The sequence below is a fragment of the Lutjanus erythropterus genome, chromosome 19, assembly GCF_056507025.1.
Source record: "Lutjanus erythropterus isolate fLutEry1 chromosome 19, fLutEry1.hap2, whole genome shotgun sequence".
In the NCBI taxonomy this organism is placed as follows: domain Eukaryota; kingdom Metazoa; phylum Chordata; class Actinopteri; order Lutjaniformes; family Lutjanidae; genus Lutjanus; species Lutjanus erythropterus.
In genome coordinates this window covers 2,247,177-2,271,707 of record NC_139335.1, presented here as the reverse complement: position 1 = coordinate 2,271,707, position 24,531 = coordinate 2,247,177, and the positions used below count along the sequence as shown (strand labels likewise).

The 24,531-nt window shown below is 42.4% G+C and overlaps 1 protein-coding gene across 1 annotated transcript in view; it reads left to right on the top strand.

The window, feature by feature from the left end:
• Positions 1-942: 942 nt before the first annotated feature.
• The window catches only part of ppfia3 (PTPRF interacting protein alpha 3), a 41,254-nt gene continuing 17,665 nt past the window's right edge, over positions 943-24,531 (top strand). Inside the window, 17 exon segments of the mRNA XM_084743914.1 lie at positions 943-1,076; positions 4,509-5,241; positions 12,150-12,251; positions 13,184-13,423; positions 13,511-13,570; positions 14,261-14,389; positions 14,528-14,620; positions 17,015-17,067; positions 17,168-17,261; positions 17,469-17,603; positions 19,650-19,733; positions 20,012-20,143; positions 20,991-21,053; positions 21,137-21,216; positions 23,007-23,175; positions 23,495-23,688; positions 24,166-24,403. Coding sequence (XP_084600040.1) covers positions 4,900-5,241; positions 12,150-12,251; positions 13,184-13,423; positions 13,511-13,570; positions 14,261-14,389; positions 14,528-14,620; positions 17,015-17,067; positions 17,168-17,261; positions 17,469-17,603; positions 19,650-19,733; positions 20,012-20,143; positions 20,991-21,053; positions 21,137-21,216; positions 23,007-23,175; positions 23,495-23,688; positions 24,166-24,403 — 2,208 coding nt within the window. The 5' untranslated portion in view covers positions 943-1,076; positions 4,509-4,899.

Genomic DNA, 24,531 nt, shown 5'->3' with positions numbered 1-24,531 from the left:
GAGCCGGAAGCTGGAGTATTCCTCTTCAGAATAAAGTTCCAGCTTGTTTCATCAAGTTTTAGGTTATTTTATTCTAATTTATTAGTTTAATTTCTCTCTTTTAACAAGACGATACTATATTGGTCATTTTGAACAAAAGACAAAACTCCATGGGGACAGACTTTCAATATTTTGCTATTTGTATTTTGTCGGGTGAAACAAAAGAAAATGTAGTTTGTGACAAAATACCTTAAGAGCTTGAATTTGTGTATATAAAATACTTAAAATACATTACTGAATGTCATTTTATCCCAAAATAAGACGTTTTTTTATCCTTGGGTTTAAACTCTAGGGAAAAAAATCAAGTATAATTAATTATATTCAGGTGCAGCAACACACTTAAATTCCCCCTAAGATAACGGTATATAATAAAAATATGATCAGATAATAAGGATTCATTATAAAACCTGACTAAATCATGGTTTAATTTTGAATTTTATTGTGCACCATCCTTAAATTTAAACCTCTCTTTAAACCACAGTTCTAGATCTACATCAAAGTAGTAGTATAAATACGAGCAGTATTTATTATTTATGTTTTTTTACATTTGAAAAGTGGTCACCATTCACTTCCATTGTTTGGGAGATTCTGCAGCACTGTTTTCCTGTGAAACTCCAGCAGAGTTTTGTGGACCACAAAACTAAACCTGACCTTCAATCAGCATGAGGGTGAGTAGATAATGACTGAATTTTCATTTTTTGGGTGAACTATCCCTTTAAATACAAGTAGAACTACAGACTTGATAATCTACTCATATAGTGTAATAAGTTACTTCCCCCATGGTTTGAGCATACAGGGGTTCAGGGTCTTTTATTTTGAAAGCGTTGCCGGATGTTGCCCGTGCTTCCTGCGTGTAGTTTGACGCAGCGGCTGAGCTCGAGCCGTCGCTCCCACAGCAGAGGGAGGGAGGGGATGGGGCAGGCTGGTAACCGGGCTGTAACGGGGATCAGCTGCAGCCTCCGTCGCTCAGATGCTCTGATGGAGTGAACCGGCCAACGATGCGCCTTTATGCCCGTTCTCTGTCGATCATGGAGAGGGTAAGACACTCAAACCGTCCGGTGGCAACCGAAATCCACGGCGATGCTGTGCGGCGCACAGATCTATAGCCGTGCGTTAGACCATCCAGCTGTTTTTATGGGTGGGGGGAAGCAGGGTGGTGTGGGGAGGGGAGGTGTGGGGTGTTGATAGGAAATAGACGCCTTGCAGTCGGAATAAAGCCAAAGCATCGCACCGTTTTCCGACATTTAGGTTAATCATGTCACAAAAAAATAATCCAATTGCGTAATATCTTATGATTTCATCTGTTAATTAGGCCTACATCATTTACAGGATGATTGGCACCTCCCACCATGATGTGATAGCGGTGTGAGGCTATCCTGTACAGCCCTGAATACATGGGAAAAATCCTCTTTTACCCCCATTTAGGCCATTTATTTTGTTAAGACAGCTGTTAATTCCAGCCTGAGGATAATAAGCCTCCTGATTCGCTCTGAATATTTTTACAGATGGGCTCCGGAGCCTATTTCCTCCTGGATACAGCCCGTAATTACAATTCATGATGACACCCTTTTTTTTTTCTTCACATGAATGTATGAAACAGCGCCGCATCTTCCTCCTTCTTCTACCTACAGGCCCTAAGAATAATTGTTCTGTATTTGCGCGACGGCGTTTTGTAGGCTGCTGAGGTGAAGCGACCATTCACGACTCATTTCCGTACATCATGCGCATTCATTTTCACCATTATGGCTCTGGACGCTCGGATACATAAAGCCGAGACACGCACTGATGGATGAATGGCTCCAGACGTTGAGTATCGCGATGCCAGTCAGTGGAAGAGACACAGAGACCGCTGCAAAAGCGATGGTTGTTCTCTGTGAGGTTTTGAGGAACGTCTGAGGAAGGTGCCTGTGCTGTGTGTGTGTGTGTGTGTGTGTGTGTGTGTGTGTGTGTGTGTGTGAACACCGATCAGCCACAACATTCAAACCACCTGCCTAATATTGTAATATTTTGTAGGTCCCCCCCTTTGACCCGTCCAGGCATGGACTTCCCAAGAAACTCTGAAGGGGTCCTGTGCTGGTATCCAGAAGGGACCCTCAAAAGATCTGACCATTTTAACCCACACCACGATCTTTCCCGAACCCTAACCAGGTGTTTTCAGACAACAAACCTCCCGGGATCCTAACCGCAACACTGTCACACTATAAAACACAATTAGTTTGTACAATGAGCATGATGACGAAATGTGTACAAATCTCTCGCCGAAAGATCTTGCAAGATTGATCATTGCAGTCCAAACCATGATCTTAACACCAACCCTTACCTGGTGTTTTCAGTCCCTAAACCCACTTAGATCTTAACCACTGAGTTGTTGTCACTTAATAAGACGTAATGAGTTTGTGCAACGTGCATAATGAAGAAATAACATGTATGAATCTTGCGAGTCTTGCACATCTTGGGTTCCTTCCTAGATATGACCTTGTCCTGTGGTATTTGGCACCGAGATGTTAGCAGCAGATCCTTTATGTCCTATATGGACAGTATATATATAAATGCTCTCAAGAACGTGTTTGCATCCCTACGCAACATGGCTGCTTTGCATATCCCGCGTCCATTTTAAACGATGGTTGTGCATGTCCATGTGGTCAAACAGCAAGTGTATCTCTGGCTTACATCGCAAGACAGGGTGTCCGTAGATCAGACAGATGCCGACACCTTGTCAACACAAGGCCACCTTCTTCCATTGCTCTATGGTCCAGTTCTGACAGTCATGTGTTCACTGTAGGTGCTTTCCACTGTCAGCATGAGATCAGCATGGGCGGCTACGCAAACCGTAATGCACTGTTCGACCTTTTCCACCAACATGGAATTGGTTTGTTCCAGTTCAAAGCATTTTCCACCAAAAATAAACTGGTTCAGAATAAGGCTGGTGGATATCTACTGAACTGGTATGACGATGTCCACATTGAACCATCGTGATAGATAATGATATCGTTTCTTGGTCTGAAAAGGTCTTCGTCCTGACACCACCTGTGGAGACGTAGTGCAGTGAAGAGCAGCAACAGCTTTTTTTTTTTTTTCCTTCCATATGTCAAAAACAGAACAACTCTATGGCAACTCTGAGAGGACACACTGCCTCAAACAAAGAAGGCTTTTGAATCATAATGGTACAGTGGTAGAGGACTCATTGGTCAACAACCGTCAGCCATCGCAACAGATGATGGCGGCATCTATCGACCAAATCCAAGATCAGAACCTGAAAAGTTTAGCAGGTGTTCCTTGGGAACCAAAGTGGGCGTGTCATACTCTACAAGTTGTTGAGCATTGCGCAGCGCCCTCTGTTGATTACACCTTTGATTGCAATGGTTCCACTCAAAACTGGTGGAAAACGCAGGCTGGTTCACTAGATAGCACCAAGGTTCCAAGAACTGTTTCAAGAACCAGAACGAATTTAGTTAAAACAAGCCCACAGTGTGCTCTGACATCTTTCTGTCACAGCTAACATTAACATTTTCAGCAATCAGACTAGACGGGGAAGACTTTGCTCTTTTTCGTGCATTCCAGACAACTCAGAACTCAAAAATTTCAGACTTCCTACCTGAGGAAGTACAATCAAACACCTATCAAAGTTGGAGTTCCTACTTGTGAACCTGGCGTAAATCCTCTGTCTCCCTCGACATGCTGCAGAAGCAGCTGTCAGACGTTCTGCAGGTAAATTAATGTCAAAATGTGTCGTCAGAGTTATTAAATGCCGTAAAATAAAATGTATCGTGGCGTCTGTTACCTCACATGTCCTTTGTGTCATTTATGCAGGACGGTGCTCAGCTGAGGGTTCAGTTGTACGAACAGTTTGTTGTGGTCAGCCATGTTTTTTTGTTTACTTTTGGTGCTGTGCACTCGAAAAACTTTGAGGTTGGAAGTTGGAAATTTCAACTTGGAAGTTCCGTCCTCCAACATTTACTAAAACAGAGCATGACTGTTCACTTTCTGCCTGATATATCCACAGTCTTTGACTGTGAAACGAGATGATCAGTGTTATTAAGTTCACTTGTCAGTGATTTTAATGTGATGACTGACAACCTACGATTTAATCAGGCATAGAAAGGGTTAGCTATACTCTAAGGACCGCTGTCTCACTTCCTGGTTTTAAAAAATGGCGAGAATACTGCTCAAGTACTGGTAAACTTTCATTAAATAATATTGGTATCAGATGTGTCTCAACCGTAACATGTCAAATGACGTAGTTCAGTTTACATTTTAAAAAATCTGAATCAGTAGGAGGTTGGTCCGTTGAAAGGTTTAATAGCTAAGAGTTTGATCTTTTAAAATATATTTTCCAGCATAACTGAAGAGTAAAAATCAAAACCTCCTCAAACTTTGGATTCTCAAGAATGCATGACATCATTATCCTTTAATCACACATTAAAGATTAAAAACATACTCTTCCTTTCTTCTTTTTCGTCTCTTTCCAGGTTCGTCTCTCATCCCAGTGAAGCCTGGGCCGGGGGGTCAGAGGTCATCCACCGAACCTGCACTTCTCCCTCTTACCCCTGCACCCCACCCTACCCCTCCACCGAACCCTCAGCCCCTGTCACCCTACACCGTCTCCCCCAAAACCACTAGACCTTATCTTACCTCCTGTCCCCCACTTTTCTCTCACTCACAAATCCACAGAACGTCTCCCCCTCCTCCATCCCACAGCACTTATTTCTTGCCTGCCAGCCTCACCCAATCAGCTTGAGAGGAAAGACCCCTAACCAACAAAGTAACTGTTTGATGACGAGTCAGTCGTTCAGCAGACACTGCGCTCAGGTGTCCTAGACAGCTTCTCAGATAACACCTCTCACACACCCAGGCCTCAAGATGATGTGCGAGGTGATGCCCACCATCTCCGAGGACGGGCGCGGCGGAGGAGGAGGCGGCTCGTCTTCCCCGGCGGGGGGCGGAGGAGGGATGGGCGGAGGGATGGGAGGCATGGGGGGCTACGGCGGCCGGGATCCCCGCGGTGGAGGCGGCGGCGGCGACGAGGGGGGCAGCACGGGCAACCTGGAGTCGCTGATGGTGAACATGCTGACGGAGAGGGAGAGGCTGCTGGAGAGCCTGAGGGAGACGCAGGACAGTCTGGGGACGGCGCACCTACGCCTGCGAGAGCTGGGCCACGAGAAGGAGTCGCTCCAGAGGCAGCTGTCCATCGCCCTGCCGCAGGTACGACGACTTGGGGGGTCGAAGTAACATAAGAGAAGTGGGAGCTGCTGACACACCTGAAAGAATCTCACATAAAGCAGTGGTTTCCAACTTTTTTATCATGATGATGTTACATTTGTCGGGGTTTGCTCCAGATCTGTAGGCCAGAGTTACAGTAACTCATTATAATGCTGCTTTGTCACATTTTTTCTTTTGCAGCTTCTGTGATTTGAACATTGCACTTGGCCATCTTGTGGTTTCTGTAATATTTGGATGAATCGTGCAGCCCTGGTATAAATGGCCGGATGTTTAAATTTCCTACATCTGACCTGTAAAAATTAGGGATTAAAATTTGTAAAGTAATGTTTGTTTTTTTTTAGTTTTCACAATTGCAAAAGAAACATTATGTACAAAAGTACAGGAAGAAACTGCTTCTAGATAATCCTAGATTAGAATTAGTTTGTTTTAACAAACACAGTGTTGCATTTAACATATTTTTTTGATTCAGTCTGACTTCTAAACTCTGCTTAAAGCTATTACAATGGACTTCTATATTTCATTGATTTTGGAGGCCCTTGTTGGACAAAAGTAGTTAAGAACCACCAAATATAACATCAAAATAAAATTATCTAAATAAAAGAATCTCCTTTTCTCACTGATGATGACTTATTCAGGTCATATAGGCATCAGTGATAAACTGGGACTGTGTCATGGTTAAAAACAATTAAAAACTCCTTTTAACAGCTTGAAACAGCCTTTTTAAAATAATAAGTGTCTCTCATGATCTTCTAATAAACAATGTAAACTCCCATAAACTTAGATTGTAGTAGGGTATTTAAATAAAATCACAATAATATACTTCTTTTCATATTTATAAATGATTTAAGGGCTGGTTCGAGGTCGTGGGTGATACATTTTCTTTAAAATAACACACCGTGAATTTCAGAATACTGCAAATATATGATGATCTCATAGTAATGATGCGTAGTCTTGTACTGTACCAGCAGTACTCATTGTGAAAATGGTTCCTGTCACAGTGTTGAATTATTGATGTGTTAACCTGTAAGCAGGGTTTTAATGTTGTTGCTGGTCCAGGTGGCGCTGAGTCTGACTCCTTTATTGTGCTGCTGGGGAGTTTAAACCTCGTATCTCCATCATCATCATCAGAGAAAAGAGTTTCTCTCTCTTTAAATAATGCTGCATCCTGCAGCTCAAATCAGGCTGTATTATACAGTCATCGAGGTAAACCATTTATTTATGAGCTCATTGAACTTAAAGGGATAGTCTGGATCTTTTGAAGTGGAGTTTTGTGAGGTATTTATCCATAGTTGTGTGTTACCTACAGTAGATGGCGGTTGGCAACACGGGTTCGGGTGTAGGAAGCTACGCAATGATCTTCTGTGGACAGGAGCAAAACCACCTAAAAAATAAATATCAGTTTAAGTGAACACAGGAGCTGCTGGTCTGTGAGGTAAAATCACTGTTCTTGCAAAATTAGTTTAGTTGCTTTGGAGAGTTGCTTAGTTGCTTATGTAACTGTCAGAAAAGGAGGTCTGATGGAAAGGTAAAGCAGTGAAAATATTTTAAATAAAGTGTACATTTAAACTGACAGTTGTAATAGAAGTAGTAATATTCTGAAAATCTAAAACTTAGTTTGAGCACCTGCACTCCTGTCACTGAGTTTGTCATTTGATTTTCACCAAAAATATACAGAGGAGCCTGTGATCTTCGATCCAGAATATAACCATCTGGATGAAAAATATATTCCATCTGTTGCACCAAAAAAAAAAAACCCACAAAAAAACAGCTTTCGCAAGTTGACACTGTATTTTCTATCCAAATAGCTGGAAATGACGTATGTGCTTGATTATTTGTTATTTGTTTATAAAGCAAAATATTGTGTTATTCTGTATGAAGATATAAGCTATTGGAGATTATAATCAATGGACGAATACAGCCAATTAAATTTTGGTTCATGTTGTACTGAGCAATGAGAAATGTCATCTCAGGCTGCTGATTTTGTTTGGATTTGGAAATACAGTTTACAACTCGAGAAAGAAGCAGAGAAAAGTTGTGCAGCTGTTGAAATATTCTTTCATCCAGTCGGTTCAGAGAGTCTTTGAGGGAAGCTGGAAATACGTTTCAGAGCGGCGGTAAGTGTCGTTAACGACCTTCAGGGTTTTTCAAAGATTGTTATACATTCTTTGGAAAATTGGATGCTCAGCTTTGTGATTCAAATGTGACGGTAACACACCACGAGAGGCACAAACCGGGGCTACAGAAAACCTGGAGATGATGACGGCAAAATGTTGCATTTGCCCCCGTAGTACAGCAGCCAATTATTATATTATCCCACATCCCAGCGCACATCGAGAGCTAATCATTTTGTAATTCCACTCAACATACAAGGGCTCCATCTCTATTTTCAGGCAGGAGTCATTGTTGGACGCCTCAGGCAGCGATGATGCCTCCCTCATTGTTCATACCTATTTTTCCTCTGTCGCCACGGCTGAAAAATCAAAATGGAATAACAGATGTAGCAGCGCTGCACATTCTAACAGAGAGTGACTGGACATTAAAGGGCCATATTACCTCACTGAGAGGGGATCGATATGGTGCACACATCTGCACAAACACACACAGGAGCACACGGAGGGCCGTGTGTGTGTGATACGTTCTACAGTAGATGAGTTCAGCGAGTTCGTCTGTGTGTGCAGACGTTGCCAAGAGAGGAAAATAGGAGAGAGGGATGGAGGCAGCGACAGCATGGCACACAGAGAGAGAGAGAGAGAGAAACCTGGTGATATGAAACACACAGAGACTAACAAATCAAGCTCATTTGCATATTGCTGCATACTAATGAGGTGGCTTCAAGAGTCTGTTTTAGATGTCATGTATCATGACAGGGGGAGATTGAAATGGATGACAGCGGCGGGATTGAAAATGAAAAGTGTAAAGAGGTGAAATGCCGGCGCGTCGTGCATCTGACCAAAATGATGGCGTCCGGAAGAGACGGAGGGAGGATTCTAGAAAGTATCGGTGGTCCATCTCACTCCATCTTTTACACGAAATAATCCCAGAATTATGATATCCTTTGGGCCCAGAACATGCCATCTGTACACAGAAATTTCCTCCTCCTCCATCTTTTCAAATAAGCTTCCTCCTTTCACTCCTTTTCCTCCCCGATTTCAGCCCAGCGAGCAGCACATCAGCTCTGGAGCTTGTTGTAGGCTGAACACACTGTACTTTTTAAATGCATTTTTTTGGGGGAGTTTGGGGGGGTGGGGGGGGGGGGGGGGCTGGAGGAGGGTGTGAGGTAAGGTGCCTGTTTGCTGCCGTGTGGGTAAACTGATCACTGTTAACACAGAGTAAAGATAACAGCAGCAGCGTGCACGCATCACTGCCCTTTAATGGCTCGTTTGCATAAGCGTTTCTTTCTTTTTTTTTTTTTTTTCAAAACACACATGATTCGGTGCACATGTGCGGTCGTGTGCCGTGTGTGTCATATGTTTATCACGCCACCATCACACATGAGCAGAGAGGAAACGAGGGGACAATCAGTGCATGGGCGAGCGGTCAGGGAACAGTTCTCTCTCAAGATAAAGATACTGACTAGAACCATTAACGACCCCTGGCTTGTCCCCTTAGGAGAACCCATATGAGAATTCTACTTAAACCCCAACAGAAAAGGTCATACCTAGAAGCATCTGTGGCTGCATCCAGAAAACAGTGTGAGATTTTCAAGCAGGTCTGAAACCTTGCATGTAAACACGGATCCAGTGAAGTACTGGAAATTAAAGCTCCAGTAGGCAACATTGTTTTGGTATGATTGAGAATTAATTTCGTAAAAACCTTTAAATCAAGTGGTCTGAGACAGAACTAGTCTTCTGCACCTCCTCTTGGCTCTGTTTTCAGCATTTTGAGAATCTGACCCGAGACGGTAGACTTAAACCAACCACAGGCCATCTGTGAGAGCCAGAATCGATGACGGAAACTCCTGCAGGAAAAGTTGCTGTAAAACAGAAGACAATCTTTAAAGAGTCCAGCTAATGAGCAACATGCTCAGCCCAGTTTGTCAGCTCACTCTTTTACTTTTGACTTCACCTTCAGTTGTGTTCGTTTGCATCTGTTGCGGGGCTTTGCTGAAGGCTGAGAGGACCAGGCAGACCTGACCTCTCAACCTTCGCAGCAGCGATCCACGAAGAAATTGCAGCCCAACAGACTGGCCAGACGAGAGCTCAGCATTAAAATAAAGGGAGGAGGGATGTAAGGGATAAAATCGACCTCTCTGGTGAATCGAGTCACAACATGTCGCACTGACTTGCCTTTCCATTACTGCTTTTATCACGCCGAGCCGTGATGAGCAGTGCCTGAGATGGACCCACTCTGGAGTGGGACTAAAGTGAGCCCAACTCACCTCCAAGTGGGCTGTGGTGACTCTCCTTTTCTTTTTCTTCCAAAAAGGGTTCTGTAGATGAAAAAGAGTTCATGTTGGAATCCTTAGTCTTACAAAGAACCCTTGATGAATCTCTACTTCAGAAGGAAGTGGTTGCGGTAGACCCTGAACACTTCGGGAAGACCCCTTTTGGAACCCTTATTTGTAAGCATCCATATTTTTCTTTTGGACTGTAGTACTATTCATTGGTCTAGATTTTTTTAGTGTTTATTTGCTGAGTTTTGGAGATATCAGCCATAGAGATGTGTACCTTCCCCAAAGCACAAAAAATATATTTGAAAAACTCAAAAGCAATGCCTCTTTGCAGAAATCATGACCCTTTTAGTCAAGATAATCCACACACCTTGTTGTGAGCAGTTTCATGCAGGAAATGCATGATAAATAATGAACAAATAACACCATAGATAAAAAGAAAAAAAGCTATTTTAATTTTGGGGTGAACTGTCCCTTTAAGATGATGTGTTACTCTCTGTTCAGTGGAGTGTTGTGATCACAGACGCAAAGACTGAGCGAGGCAGATGATCACCGCTGAAAGTTAGACTCAGTCCAAAATGTCCCTCATCCTCTCTCAGTTGATTTGTTGCCATGGATACCTGTTATTTAGACCAAAGGCAACAGATTTTAATCATGACTCTCATGTAGATAACCTCATATTATACATAATTGGATTAAATTACACAAAATCACAACAATTCAGCTGGACTGCTGTCAACTGGAAGTAGAAGACGTTGCACCGCGCTGGCCTCATTCCACTTACTTTCATGCCTGTTTAACCTCCAGGCATTTGCCTTAATGACGGGCAAACGCACAGCCAGTCGTGGTTATTGTACAATTAAACCAATTTCAGGTGCAACACGTGCAGTAAACCTGATTGTTAGATTTTATATCGAGGCCTGGTTTGAGGCTCCTGGTGGTCTGTGGTAGATATGGCAAAGATTACACCCTGTATGCTGTTTGTCTGTTTTTTACTGACTCGTGTCCTCCTTCAGCTGCATGTCTGTGCACGTTTGTTTAATGCAATGAAATTCTATCTGAGTTTGCTAATCAAATCAAGATCCATCAAATTGTTCTCTGTAGTTAATAGCCCTGTGTGGGTGAATGGAAAATGTTGGCAGTAAATGTTACAGTCTGCAGGTTTTCTTATTCTGTGGGGTAACGGGGGCCGCAGCCGGCAAAGATGACCTCATGCTGAGATACTTCCAGTCCAGGTGCTGCTTTTCACTCATCATGACACAGAGGTGGGACCAAGTCACTGTTGTGCAAGTCTCAAGTCTTTGCACTCAGGTCCCAAGTCCTAACCTTTGAGTTTTAAGTCCTAAACAAGTCATAATGTGACTGAGTCTTGACCTGCTGATCTTTGTGCAACTTCAAATGTAGTTGGATGTAGTTGCATCCCTGTCTGCAATTTTTGACCTGCACATTTTGCATGTTGCACTTCATTTTTTGTTGACCACCTTGTAGTAGTTGTTAAATTAAAAGTGAGCCTGTGAAATATGTGAGAAATAAGACCAGTCTGACCCAAACCCATCAGGTCCCATCAGGTTTAGGCACAGATCTTAAGCTCTAACTGTATATGACTCCAAAAAGAACTGCTAGAATAACAGTGGCAAAAAAATGGTGTGATTATTTAGCCAATGAGACGTTCAAAGACTGTCCACTCCCATGACCCCAAACGCCACAGTGCAGATTGAATGCAATGCAGCCATACAAAAAGACAAAAGATGTGGAAACCTTCACTCCCCTGCTGGCTTGTTACTAATCTCTCCACATGTGAAACCAGCCGGCTGAGCCGAGTTTGAGCCGGCGATGCAATGAAACTCTGTGAGGTTGAAAGTCAGATTGTTCACTGCAGTTAACTGTGCTGTGTGGGCGAATGGAAAATATTGGCAGTAAACGTTAAAGTCTGCAGTCTTTTCGTTTGTTTTCATGTTTTGCGGTTTCTTATTCGTTCCTCATCAAAAAGAATCGACCTCATGCTGAGACATTTCCAGTAAAAGTAACAATTTAACCGATCAAGACGTATTTTGTTGGTTAAAATGTGCAAAAAATAAAAAAAAAAAGCTTTACTGACGGTGCAGATTTGATGCGATGCAACTCAGAGAGAAAAAGACAAAAGCTTTTTACTAATCCCTCCACCTGTAAAACCAGCTAGTTTGTGCCTGCTTCCTGAGGGCATTCTGGGAAATGAAGGAAGTCACCAATTCAAGTTGAAGCACACAGGGCAGGTTTAGGGAAAGTGGGAAAGTACAGCATTTCATTATGAAATAATTTGTTGATGCAGCAAACCTTACAGTTTGATGAGAGAGAGAAAGAGAGAGAGAGAGAGAGAGAGAGAGAGAGAGAGAGAGTGTGTGTGTGTGTGTGTGTGTGTGTGTGTGTGTGTGTGTGTGTGTGTGTGTGTGTGTGTGTGTGTGATCATGACCTCATGCAGCAGCAGCAGAGTCAATAACAGCACCCTCTTGTGACCCTGCAGGAGTTTGCAGTGCTGACCAAAGAGCTGAACCTCTGCCGGGAACAGCTGCTGGAGAGAGAAGAGGAGATCGCAGAGCTGAAGGCAGAGCGGAACAACACACGAGTCAGTGCACTTTACACCACAACACACTGATACACTCACATAAATACACTGAGCAGGGTGGCACCAACAAGCATTCATTTTAAAACCTGATTAAACCATGATTCAACTTCAAATTATGTTGCACCAAACCTCCAGTATCAACTTAAAAAAATAAATCAATCAATCAAGTTCCTCAAAGGAACTTAAGGGACAGACTCAGCTCAAATTAGTTTTATGATGAGTATCTTCTGTCTTTCACTCCAGTTGATAATTTGGCCAACATGGTTTTTCCCACAGGAGAAACTAGAGCTTCTCTGCTGACCCATTATGAGTAGACTAACTTATTAACAAGCTGACAAAAAAAACTATGTTTTTTAAATATACTTTTAAGCTAGCTAGCAAACAATGAAACTGTTTGTAAACCTTTTAGCTGGCTATTAAACAGCATAACATTTAAAAAATAATTAAATTGTTTGCTAGCTAGCTAAAAAGTAAAAAGAAAAACAATAAAAGATGTGTTTTTGCTAGCAAAAAGTTGACAAACTGTAAAAGTATAAAAAATGTTATATTGTTTGCAAGCTAGCTAAAAGGGTTACAAATGTTTTCACTGTTTGCTAGCTTGTCAAAGAGTTAACAAACTTTCTTTGCTTACTAGCTAGTTAAAAAGCATATGTTAAAATTTTCCAACAGAGCTCTGCTTGATTCTCTTAGATTTAGCATAACTCATTTTGAGCCTAGTTTTGCTAAACTCAGATTAGAATTAATCTTTGATTAAATTAATCTTTGTTGGTGTGACCCAGTCTGAATGTCTGTTTAACATGAAGTTCTTGTATTTATTTGCCTGTTTATTTAAAGTTCTGGACTGAATTTAATGGCATGTGTTCTTTGGACAGTGAATCACCTGAAACAGAGGAACACTGGTTTTATTGTATGTGGACCACATGTGTTTCCAGCTGCTGCTCGAACATCTGGAGTGCCTGGTGTCCCGTCATGAGCGCAGTCTGAGGATGACCGTGGTGAAGAGGCAGGCCCAGTCTCCAGCCGGGGTCTCCAGCGAGGTGGAGGTCCTAAAGGCCCTCAAGTCCCTGTTTGAGCACCACAAAGCTCTGGACGAGAAGGTGAGGGAAAGACTACGGGTGGCTCTGGAGCGAGTGGCGTCCCTGGAGGAAGAGCTGCAGTCTTCCTCTCAAGAGGTGAGTTTCTGTTTTTTTTTGTTTTCACAGGTTTCAGTGAATTATTGATGGAGTCTCTCCTGATGATTCTCCTCTGTCTTGTTTTAGGTCGTGTCTTTAAGGGAACAAATCAAGCGACGGCAGCAGGGACTGGACAACGGCAAGGAGGTAATCTTCAGAAACGTAGAGACCTCGTAAAAAACTTGAGCTAAAGCAACTAATGCGAGCAGAAATCTATTAAATGAAATGTATCACCATGAAAAATCGTATGATCCATGATGGTCCTGCAGTACTTTTAGAGCAACCTTAGGAATTCAGGGCTGATACACGTCTACTGCAACAACATTTGTAACTGAAGCCCTCAGAAACATTTTGTGCTGCCCAAAACCATGAATTACACACATTAGATTTCAATCATCTGTGTTCAATTTCAGTATTTAGTAACGCTTCAATTTCCAGGTCCCATAATTTCATGGTAAATAGTAAAATATACTTGAAATTTCTTAGAGATTAATTACATGTTTTCTGATAATATGCAAGTACAATTGATTGATCAACACTTGAAGCTGATTAATGCATCAAAAAACACTAAATCACAATAAATCTTTAAATGCATTTGACCATACATACCTCACAAGTCAAAAAATTACAAAAGGCAAGTGTCATCGTTTATCATCTTATGCATCATCCAACAATAAATACAAAAAAAATCCATTGATTAGATAAAATAGACATGAATCGGGAGACATACAGGAGAATTGTGATCCTGGGAGGAAATAAGGAGAGGGCGATGAAAATGTGATTCTCCTGGGAAAAATCTGAAGTGTTGGTAATAATTAAAGTGTCGTCGTCATTCAGCGACTTCCCAACGGACCGTCCTCCATCTTGGACGACGGCGACATCGACAGGCAGAGAGAGGGCGAGATCGAGCGACAGAGGTCAGAGCTGGGACAGCTGAAAGAGAGACTGGCCCTCATGTGCAGACAGGTACCTGATTCACAGACAACTCTTATGGTCTAATGCTTTCACAAAAAAAAAATATCAGTGAAGTCGGAGATGCTAACGGACAGAAAAATCATGTGTGCTCGCTCAGCCTTGTATCTCACGCTGTCGCCTTCCCGTCAGGTCGGCGAGATCGAGGAGCAGCTGACGTCCGCCAGGAGGGAGCTGGCCCGATCAGAGGAGGCCAACCAGAAACTACAGAGGGATGTGAAGGAGGTGAGACTCGCCGAGCTGCTGACAGACAATAAACTGTGTGTGTGTGTGTGTGTGTGTGTGTGTGTGTGTGTGTGTGTGTGTCTGTGTGTGTGTGTGTCCCAGTCTACTTACAGAAATATGTTAGAGTTTGGTATGGAAGTGATTCTAAAACACCTTCAGGAGCCTAAAAAAAGTTCAAATCTGACAGTTATTATTAACAAAAACTGGGGAAGCAGCTGAATAAAAATGTAATTTTAGTGAAATAAATGTCAGCATGATAGTATCAGTGTTTTTTTCCCCTTTCCTATTACATAAATCATATAAATAATATTCCTTTAACTTAATATCAGTCCATATTTCTCCCCTGGTCATTCATGCCCTTCCTGCTGATCTAGCAAACTTTTTTTTTTTTAGAAGGTCTGGATAAACTAACAACAACCAAGTTTATTTATTTATTGTTTTATTTAACAAGGACAATGAGAGTTAGCCAAGAAGCTATTTTTCATCTTTAGTCTGTCAAAAGATGCTACAAAGTTACCCTACAAAACAGAAGATGAGATTAAATTGACAAAGTTATTCATTGTTTATCATTTATAAACAGGCAGAACAATAATAAAAAAGAGGAGAGAATATTAATGTTATTAGAAACATCAGTCAGGACACCCCTATATTACATTGTCAAGTATTATTTAAAACATGCAACACAAAGGCTCATACAACAATTCATGCAAAGCAAATAAATGAGGGATTTTATGATTTTTTAGATGGAAAAATTGGATAGTTTTGGATATTTGTCCATTTTTTGTTGCTTAAAAGAAAAGCATCAATGATGAGCTGTTGCAACAGAATGAAGTTCAGTCAGTAACATTACTTAAAGGGGTAGTTTGTGTTTTTTAAGTGTGGTTGTGTGAGGTTACCTGCAGAAGATGGCAGTCACACCCCCAGTTTGGAGAAGCAGAGAGGAGCTGCAGCATGGAAGCTAAGCATTGAGCTGCTGCAGACAGAGTCAGCAGCAAAACAGATTTCAGCCACTTAAAAAGATCAATATCAGTTTAAGTGCGGGCTATATTTAGAATATTTTCATTGCTCTACCTTGTCCTCAGACAACCTTTTCTGATGGGAAACCCACTGTTACATGAGCCCAGCATCGCTCTCTCTCCAAAGCTACCAGACTCGTTTGACAAAAACAGGATGAGGGAGTCGCTGCTCTACTGCTGCCTCAATCTGAGAGTTACCCCTGGAGGGGATCATGTAATCACTTCTGTGTGTGTGTTCACTGGAACTACAGTTTGTCCGGAGCTAATCTCGAATACCACTGGACCCATCAGCCTAATTTTTTTTGTGCCCATTCATGACTGTGTGCTGAAAGACTTCCGTGATTCAGAGTTCTTGAGAAACCTTTTGTTTTAATGACTTTTATGTTTTTATGGCCGGAGGCATTATGTTTTCAGGTCGTGCCATTCTAATAATTACTAATTACTGGTTAGACTAATTACTGTCTGTGGTTACCGAGGTGAGCAGTTTGAGCAGTTTTTTGAGTTTGTCAGTGAATAAAGGCAGCATCTTCTCAAGACCGAAGTGGAGCTCCTGGAGCGTTGCTATGACGATCAGCTCCGCCTACGCTGTGGGAGTATTAAGTACAGTGCAGTTTTACACAAGTTTTACGCAAATATCATCATAATAATCCCTAGTCCTGTCTTCCCTGTGTGTTTTTTAGAATTGATTTTAATATTTTACTGATCACTGTTAAAGCCCGTCTGGGTCTGGTCCCAAGTTCGCAGCCTTAGATTAAATTAATCGTCAACTACTAATCGATTAATCTGCAGTAATTTTTTGAGAAAAAAAGTTCTTAGATTCCAGATTCCTAAATATTTTCTGGTTTCTTCACTCCTTTATCACAGGACACTGAATGTCTTTGTGTGCAAAATAAGACACTGAAGAACATCATTTTGGGCTTTGGAAAACATTGATCTACATTTAATCAATCGATAAAGTAATCGACAGATTAGTTGACTGTGAACATAATCGTTAGTTGCAGCCCAACTCTGGTGGGCGTCTAAAGATAAGTACCTCATACAAACCCACTTCAGAAAGTCTGAACTGTCCCTTTAATGTCATCTCCACCTCTAACTGCTTCTCCTCCCTCTCTGCTCTTTTGTCTCCCCTCTGTCTCCCACTCTGTCTCTCTTTGACTTGTGCAACTTCATAAGTGGCTGCTTCTGAAATCTGTCAACAGCTACTATTAACCAGTCATTATCATTCTTCAGCTAATAGCTGTTCAAGCCCAGGGACTTCCCTTTGATCAACACCTGCTTCTAGACTGAACGTTTGTCCCGCTTTCTCTGTCTGCTCTGCTTTCCTTTCTATTTCTGCCTCTTTACATATGTTTTTTTTTTCTCCTTTTAATTCTCCCAGGCTCTCTGTCAAAGGGAAGACATGGAAGAGAGAATCACCACATTAGAACGCAGGTTTGTGTCTCTTCTCTGTCTTCTTGAACTCTTGTTGCCCTCCTCCAAAATGTGCTCCGCTCAGTGCTCCGTCTGTCTGCCGGTTTGTTCTGGTTTGCAGGTACCTGAGTGCCCAGAGGGAGGCGACGTCTCTCCACGACATAAAAGACAAACTGGAGAACGAGTTGGCCAGCAAAGAATCTCTCTACAGACAGGTGGGAAGAGCCTCTTTCATCCCCGCGTGTGTCCATGTTTCTGCTGCTGATTGGCAGCTTGGCCACGTTTTCGCGTTGGCACACAGAGCGTGCCATCAATGCATTTTCTTTTCCCCCAGTGGCTTTAATCATGTCTGCTGCCCCGCGGCAGTCCTCGCTCGCGCTCCTAGTTTCACCTCCACTCCCTCTCATCCTGCTTTCTTGCAGAGCGAGGAGAAGAACCGGCAGCTTCAGGAGCGTCTGGATGATGCCAAACAGAAGCTGCAGCAAACTCTGCAGAGGGCCGAGACGCTGCCTGAGATTGAGGCCCAGCTCGCCCAGAGAGTTGCAGCGCTCAACAAGGTGTGTGTGTGTGTGTGTGTGTGCGTGCGTGCATGTGCCTGCAAACATATCAGCCCTGTTGGCACATTTGCAAGATATCTGGCATGTTTGGAAAGGTGTTTTATTGACCTTGTTAGGGCCAACATCATGATTACTTCACAGTGTTACCTGGAGGCAAAAGGAAGGAAGAACCAGAGGCAAACACAGAGTAGCAGGGAATCTTTCTATCTTGTTAGGTTCCACAACTGAGTTGTAATGGTTCAAAATTTAAGTTTGATTGTGTTCCAGTTGCCACAAAAAAACAAAAACAACTACTGTAAAACACGATATGCAGGTAAATGTGTGCGAGCCGTTGCAAAATAAGCAAAATTATCTTACAAAATGTAAAGAAAGGAAAAATTCTCACATCTATTTTACTTAATAAACAGAAAGATACAGACGATCACCTTTTGATTCCCCTCTTTTGCAACACTAAAACCCCTTTCACACATGCACTGCAACTCTGCAATTATCCACAAACTACCCGAAGGAGCTGTGAATAAAAAATAATGTCTGCATTTTTTGGCTTAAACTCAACCCTGCCAGTTCCCAAGTCCTAACTCTGGGTGAGCCTCATGAGTGGGCATGTTGATGACGCTGTGCGCTGTGCAGCTGCTCGCCTGTATCGTTTCATTTTCATACAGAATATCTGCCAATCAATATCAGCGTACATGAGTCAAATATTTTTTGACAGACAGTCCTTCAAATTGCAGCGCACAAACAAACGTCTCTCCTGCATGCAAGCAGACTGGAGTCAGCTGATCTCCGCATATATCACTCTTTTCTTCTTGCAGTTTGTTAATGTTTTAACTTGGTTTGTATCAATATCAACGTAAAAACAATCATCATTCCGGAGTCCACCTCCTCCTGCACGCTCTGCAGGCGCCACCCCTCAGCTCTGTCCAGATGTCTGCTGTGGTGGAAACACCTCCACCTGTGAAAGTATCCCGCTGTCCTTCATCCTTGTTTGGTTTTTTGTCTAGCAGCCGACGCAACCTGCCGCACGTACACGTCATCACAAGAGGCTGCAGAGGTTAAAAAGTAACTCACCTGAATTAGTAATAGTTCTTAATATTACTAATATTATTGGGTAAGTTATTACAGTTATATATTATTGAGTAATACTGTCAGTGCACCTTTCTTTGGCCATGGGCACCGTCCTGAGCAAAATAAAATTACAAAAATAGGCCAAAAAAAACTGGCACTGGAAAAACTTGTTCGCTAACATTAGCTAACATGTTTTGGGAATTGGGAATTGTTTTGCCTCCAGTTGAGCTGCGCCCACAAAAAAACAAAACCCGTCCTAATGTTTACCAACAGAAGAGGGGTCTATATAATGCAATATCTTCACTGGACAGCAGCCATATGTGCATGCATGTGTAAATAAATCTGTGCATGTTGGCATATGCTCCCATGCACAGACACAATTACATGAGTGTGTGTGTGGGCATGCATGGGCATGCAGGCTGGTGCAGGCATGAATATGTGTGTGTGCATTTGTGCATAAGTGAGACGGAACATGAGATGTCAAATGACAGATGAATACCAAATATTTTAAGCGAGCGGTGCCAGTAATAATAAGCAAACAATCTGAGATGAAAGTCAGCTTAGGGCACAGAGTCAGCACAGCTATTTGATCCTTGGGCGCTCGACACGTCAAGAACTGTACGCCGCACAAATTCTTTATAACTGACTGATTTAATTGCTCACATGTTAACCTCTAGCATTCCTGTAAACACAGATTTAACTCATGCCAAAAAAAGGTACATGCGCTCTCCTCCCAGTAGTCACATCCTAAATGGCTACACTTATTTCTTACATGTTCAGGCAAGATGGCTTCCATGGAAGGATAAGATTAATGCCCTGTAAGACACCGGCAAACAAACTTTCCTCTTATGCTGTGATCTGTGCAGGCATGTAACTAATTGATAGACTTGGTCAACAAGCTGTTTCCTTTGTGTTAATTTGTATTAGTGTCGCAACATGGTTAACGCTTTAACCCTGCTTCCTTCCTCTGCAATCACTCAGGCGGAGGAGCGTCATGGTAACTTTGAGGAGCGACTGCGACAGATGGAGGCGCAACTGGAGGAGAAGAACCAGGAGCTACAGAGGGTGAGTCATGCTTGCTTTTCCATCTCTCTTTCTCTTTCTCTGTTTTCATCCTCCCCCTCTTTCATGCCGTTCCTTTTGTCAGGCTTTACGCAGCACAAAGGCGCACTAATTTTCTAAACCCTCTATTTGACCGTGCACATTCAGATAGAAATCTTTGTCTCTCGCTCTCAGTCAAGCAGAATGCTTGTTATTAACTCTCCTCCCGCCCTCCCTCCTCTCCTTCCTCACACTCATTTTTTTTTCCTTTTTCTTTCACTCTCGCCCGTCTCCCCCCTCAGGCGAGGCAGAGGGAGAGGATGAACGATGAACACAACAAGCGTCTCTCCGACACGGTGGACAAGCTCCTGTCTGAGTCTAACGAGAGGCTGCAGCTCCATCTGAAGGAGAGGATGGCCGCCCTGGAAGAAAAGGTGACCCTCTCGGACTGAAGCGAGAATTCGCAACATGTCTGCATTTTGATCGGAGCCTTATAAAACTGCAACAGGAGCCGTCTCATCAGGATCTTAAATATGTGTCCCTTTTCCCCAAATTAACTCCTGGGCCTAATCCCCTAAAGCCAGTTCACCCCAAAATCAAAAATACATATTTTCCCCCTGACCTGTGGTGCCCTTTGTCCATATAGACTTTTTTGGTGTGAGTTGCAGACTCAGTCTGCTTTCTCTCCAATATAATTGGACTAAATGGCACTGGGCTTGTGGTGCTGAAAGCACTAGAAAAAAAGAACATTTGAAAAGTTCAAAAGCATTGTCTCTTTCCAAAAATCATAACCCAGTTACTCAAGATAATCCACAGACCTTGCTGTTATAGGAACTAAATATCACCCTCTCCATACCAACCAAACTCCACTGGCAAAAACAGCAATTTTACCTTGAAGAACACAGGAGTTGCTGCTCTACTGCTGCCTCGATCTGTTGCCTAGTTTGTGTTATCATGTGACTTTGGTGTTTTAAAAGGATAGATCGGATTCACCAGAATCACACAATAACACAAATAAATTGTCAGATTGAGGCAGCGGTCGACCAGCAGCTCCTGTGTTCTTCAAGGTAAAATTATTGATTTCCCCTATGGAGTTTGGTTAATTAGGAAAGAGTGATATTTAGGTTACATTAGGGTGGTTTCCCCTTGGAAAATGCTGTCTGACAGCAAAGTAAAGTAATGAAAATATTCTAAATATAATGCATTTTTTTCTTAAAGACCCATACAAATGATACTGTTGTTATTTGACAGTAATAAAGCTTCTCATCCTTCCATCTCCAGAATGCCCTCTCTGAAGAACTGGCCAACATGAAGAAACTCCAGGACGATCTGCTGGCAAACAAGGTGCCTGCGCCTCAGGGCTTCATTCTTCACTAGTAGACATACGTTCCCTTTTTAACCGACTCTGTCTCCTTTTCTGCTCGCAGGACCAGCTGATAGCAGAGCTGGAAAGGCTTCAGCTGGAGTTGGATCAGCTGAGAGCGAGACCTGGAGGTTCTTATTCCAGGTTAGACATCTGCACCACAGACAGGAGTGCAGCTCACACCATCGTTCTGAGTCTCAGGTGTGGCCTCGGCTGCGACTGTAAAGATGCCAGGGTCGTGTCTCCTGGTCTTGATAAATCACTCTGCATTGGAGGCGTGCAACTCTGTCAGCACTCACAGACAGGGCTGGAACAGTGTTGATATGTACACACACACACACACACACACACACACACACACACACACTGGCTGGCTGCACAAACACACATGCATGATCCAACACTTCTAATTCTCACTTTCTCCTCTGCAAGTTTTGACACTTTCTCTTATAGCCTTCTGCAAAACTGTTAATGGGGATATGATGCATTTCTACACATTATGTGAAGCCAAATCACCACTTTTACTGGATGTATATATTCAGACTTTTATTTTCACTGTTTTGGGCCATATAGTCTCTTTAGTTTCTTTTTTTTTTTTTAAATATTTCTACTGTGCATATTTTAGTTTTCATTTTATCAGATGCTGTCTTTGAATCGCTCATCTTGCTGTGTTTATGTGCATTTTCTTTTGCACAATTTATATATTGTTTTTTTCAATACATAATAATGACAGTTACTTTGACAATAACAGAGAGAATACATATAGAAAGAAAAAAAATAACAATAAACAAATTGGGTCGAGCAACTCGACAAAACAAAAGATTTGAAAATAATGAAAAACAAACAAAACACAACAGAAATAAATTACAAAATAAATAACATAATAAATCATAGATAATAAAATAAATCAATACAAATCCACTGAACTGCCTGAATAGAATAATTTCAATTTGATCAACCGTTTACATTTTATTCATTCAGACATCCTCAGACTCTAAATGTGTAGGGAAATAACATTTTTATTTTATTATTAGTAGTATTATTGTTGTTATTGTTATTATTTCACAAAGTACATGAGTTATTTTTAAGTCTTAAGAGCTAAGTTGTCATCAGTCTCCAATTTGCCATGAAGGCGTCTATTTATAAATTAAGGTTAGTGGTTATTGATTCCATGTAATAAACCCTTTTCAGTTCAATTCACTGTGATTTATTAACAGTAATATTTTGTAAACAGTATTGCTAAAGTGTTAGTAATACAATAAAAACAAGGGTGGGGCAAACTAATTTGGTTCAGTAATAATTAAGGACATAATGATACCAAAAACTTCGGTATTTTTCGGTACATGATTCGATATTTATGATGATATTAAAAAACAAAAAGAAAAGGTTAACCTCTGCTTTCCCTCCTTAATAATATAAAGTAAAGTGTGTGCAAAAATTTAATTATATATGTACATTTGCAAAACAAAAACAACTGACTTAATGTAGGTGGTTGTGTTTGCAGCCTGCAGTTGTTATACCTTTTTTTGCAATAAGAAGCAGGATTTCCATTAAATATTTCAGATTTTGGTACTAATACTCTGGGATTATTCTACCCAACATAAAACAAAGTGTCTCTAAATGCAGTTCTGTGTCAGAATGAACTTAATCTAATCTTTAGTTTCTTTTCAGCAGTTGATTTTTTTGTTATGTGCGTGTGATTCACATCCTCAACACAGTTCAGAGGTGTATCTGTGCTTTGATAAACTAGAAGAAGAATTTAAGAACCTCATTATAATCTTCTAGTTGGATTCTCTCCAGGTTCCTGTGTGTTTTTGTCGGTCGTACCGTCTCACTGTAGTTGCCACCACAGTCTTACAGTGGCCACCCTGCACAGATAATTACCTGCTCCTCTTATCTCGTATCATCTCTTCTCTCTCCGTCTGTCTCTCCAGTCGCTCTCTGCCAGGTAGCGCTCTGGAGTTGAGGTATTCCCACGGGGGCGGGTCCCTCCCGGCAGGCTCCACCACTCACCTGGATCCCTTCGGTAATGCCTCCACCGGGGGCGTGGTCAGGCGGAGTCACCGGGCCCGCTGGAGCTCCGCCCGAGAGGACTCCACCAAGGTGAGAATCTAACAAACCTACTGTTACTGGCTTGATTAATGTCGGGTTGTCGCTGTCAAGACATCACAAACAATTAAAGACAACAGTCATGAACATTCCTTCATGGTCACGACAGGTGTTATGACAGTGTAATAACAGTTTTATGTACACCACCTCAAATTAAGTGTTACTAGAGAATTCATGGCAATACATTCAGATTTCAGTTTGGACCAAAGTGGTGCATCGACCAACAGTCGACAGATGACAGTGATGAGTATTTGTGAATGGAATCGAGATGAATCATGGGTAATGAGTCCTGTTTCTTGCTGTGTGTGTTCAGTACCCAGACTGGGAGAGCGGGGCTCTGCTGGGGAGCGGGTTCGAACCGGGCTTGGACGTGACCTGCTCTGACGAAGAGGATGACGGCGAGCCTCGGTTCGGCTCCGAGCTGCTGTCGCCCAGCGGACAGACGGACGTGCAGACCCTGGCCATTATGCTGCAGGAACAGCTGGAGGCCATCAATAAGGAGATAAAGTAAGGAGGCGCGGGCGGCGAGTACTCAACACCGGCACGCACTGCAGCCTCAGAAATAAACATATCAACACCTCTCTGACACTGAAGAAGAACTGCAGTGATGGAAGAAGTAACATCTTTTAACCATCTTAAAAATGTGGTTTTCTTTTCAGCATATACAAGCGTAGCACAGAAGCTCTCTAAGTACAGGAAACAACAAAGGTGACAGCTTGCTCAACTGCTACTGGAGCACAGAGCAAAAAGGGCAACAGCTGTAGTTTTTGCATAGTTTTTTTTGTGCAAATTATCCAAACAAGATGGAACATTAGCTTTAGAGGTCTGGACAGCAGCAGGCTAGCTGTATCCAGTTTTTATGCTAAGCTAAGCTAACAGACATGAGAGTCTCATCTATTTATCTTCCAGAATGTCTGTTGTGATCTGTTCAGTGTTGAGCGTACAGTATTTTAACTTTAATATTATTGTATTTAACAAAACCAGACTGATCCAGGAGGAGAAGGAGAACACGGAGCTGCGGGCCGAAGAGATCGAGAGCCGGGTCAGCGTGGCTTTGGACAGTCCGCCCATCCCTCCGACCTCACTGGGGAGAGACAGCACAGGACGGGGCTTCATCCCCTCGTCCATCACGTCCTCCACCCTGGCCTCCCCCTCTCCCCCCAGCTCTGGTCACTCCACCCCTCGCCTGCCTCACTCCCCGGCCCGTGAGACTGATAGACAGGTACGGCTGGAATTCGGGAATAAACGTCTTTTCCCATGCACGCTAACCTTTTTCTCTTTTTTTTAATCGTTCCTCTGTATCAGCCTCACTGTTTATGCAAACAGCTCCTCCAGACAGTGAGTCACGTA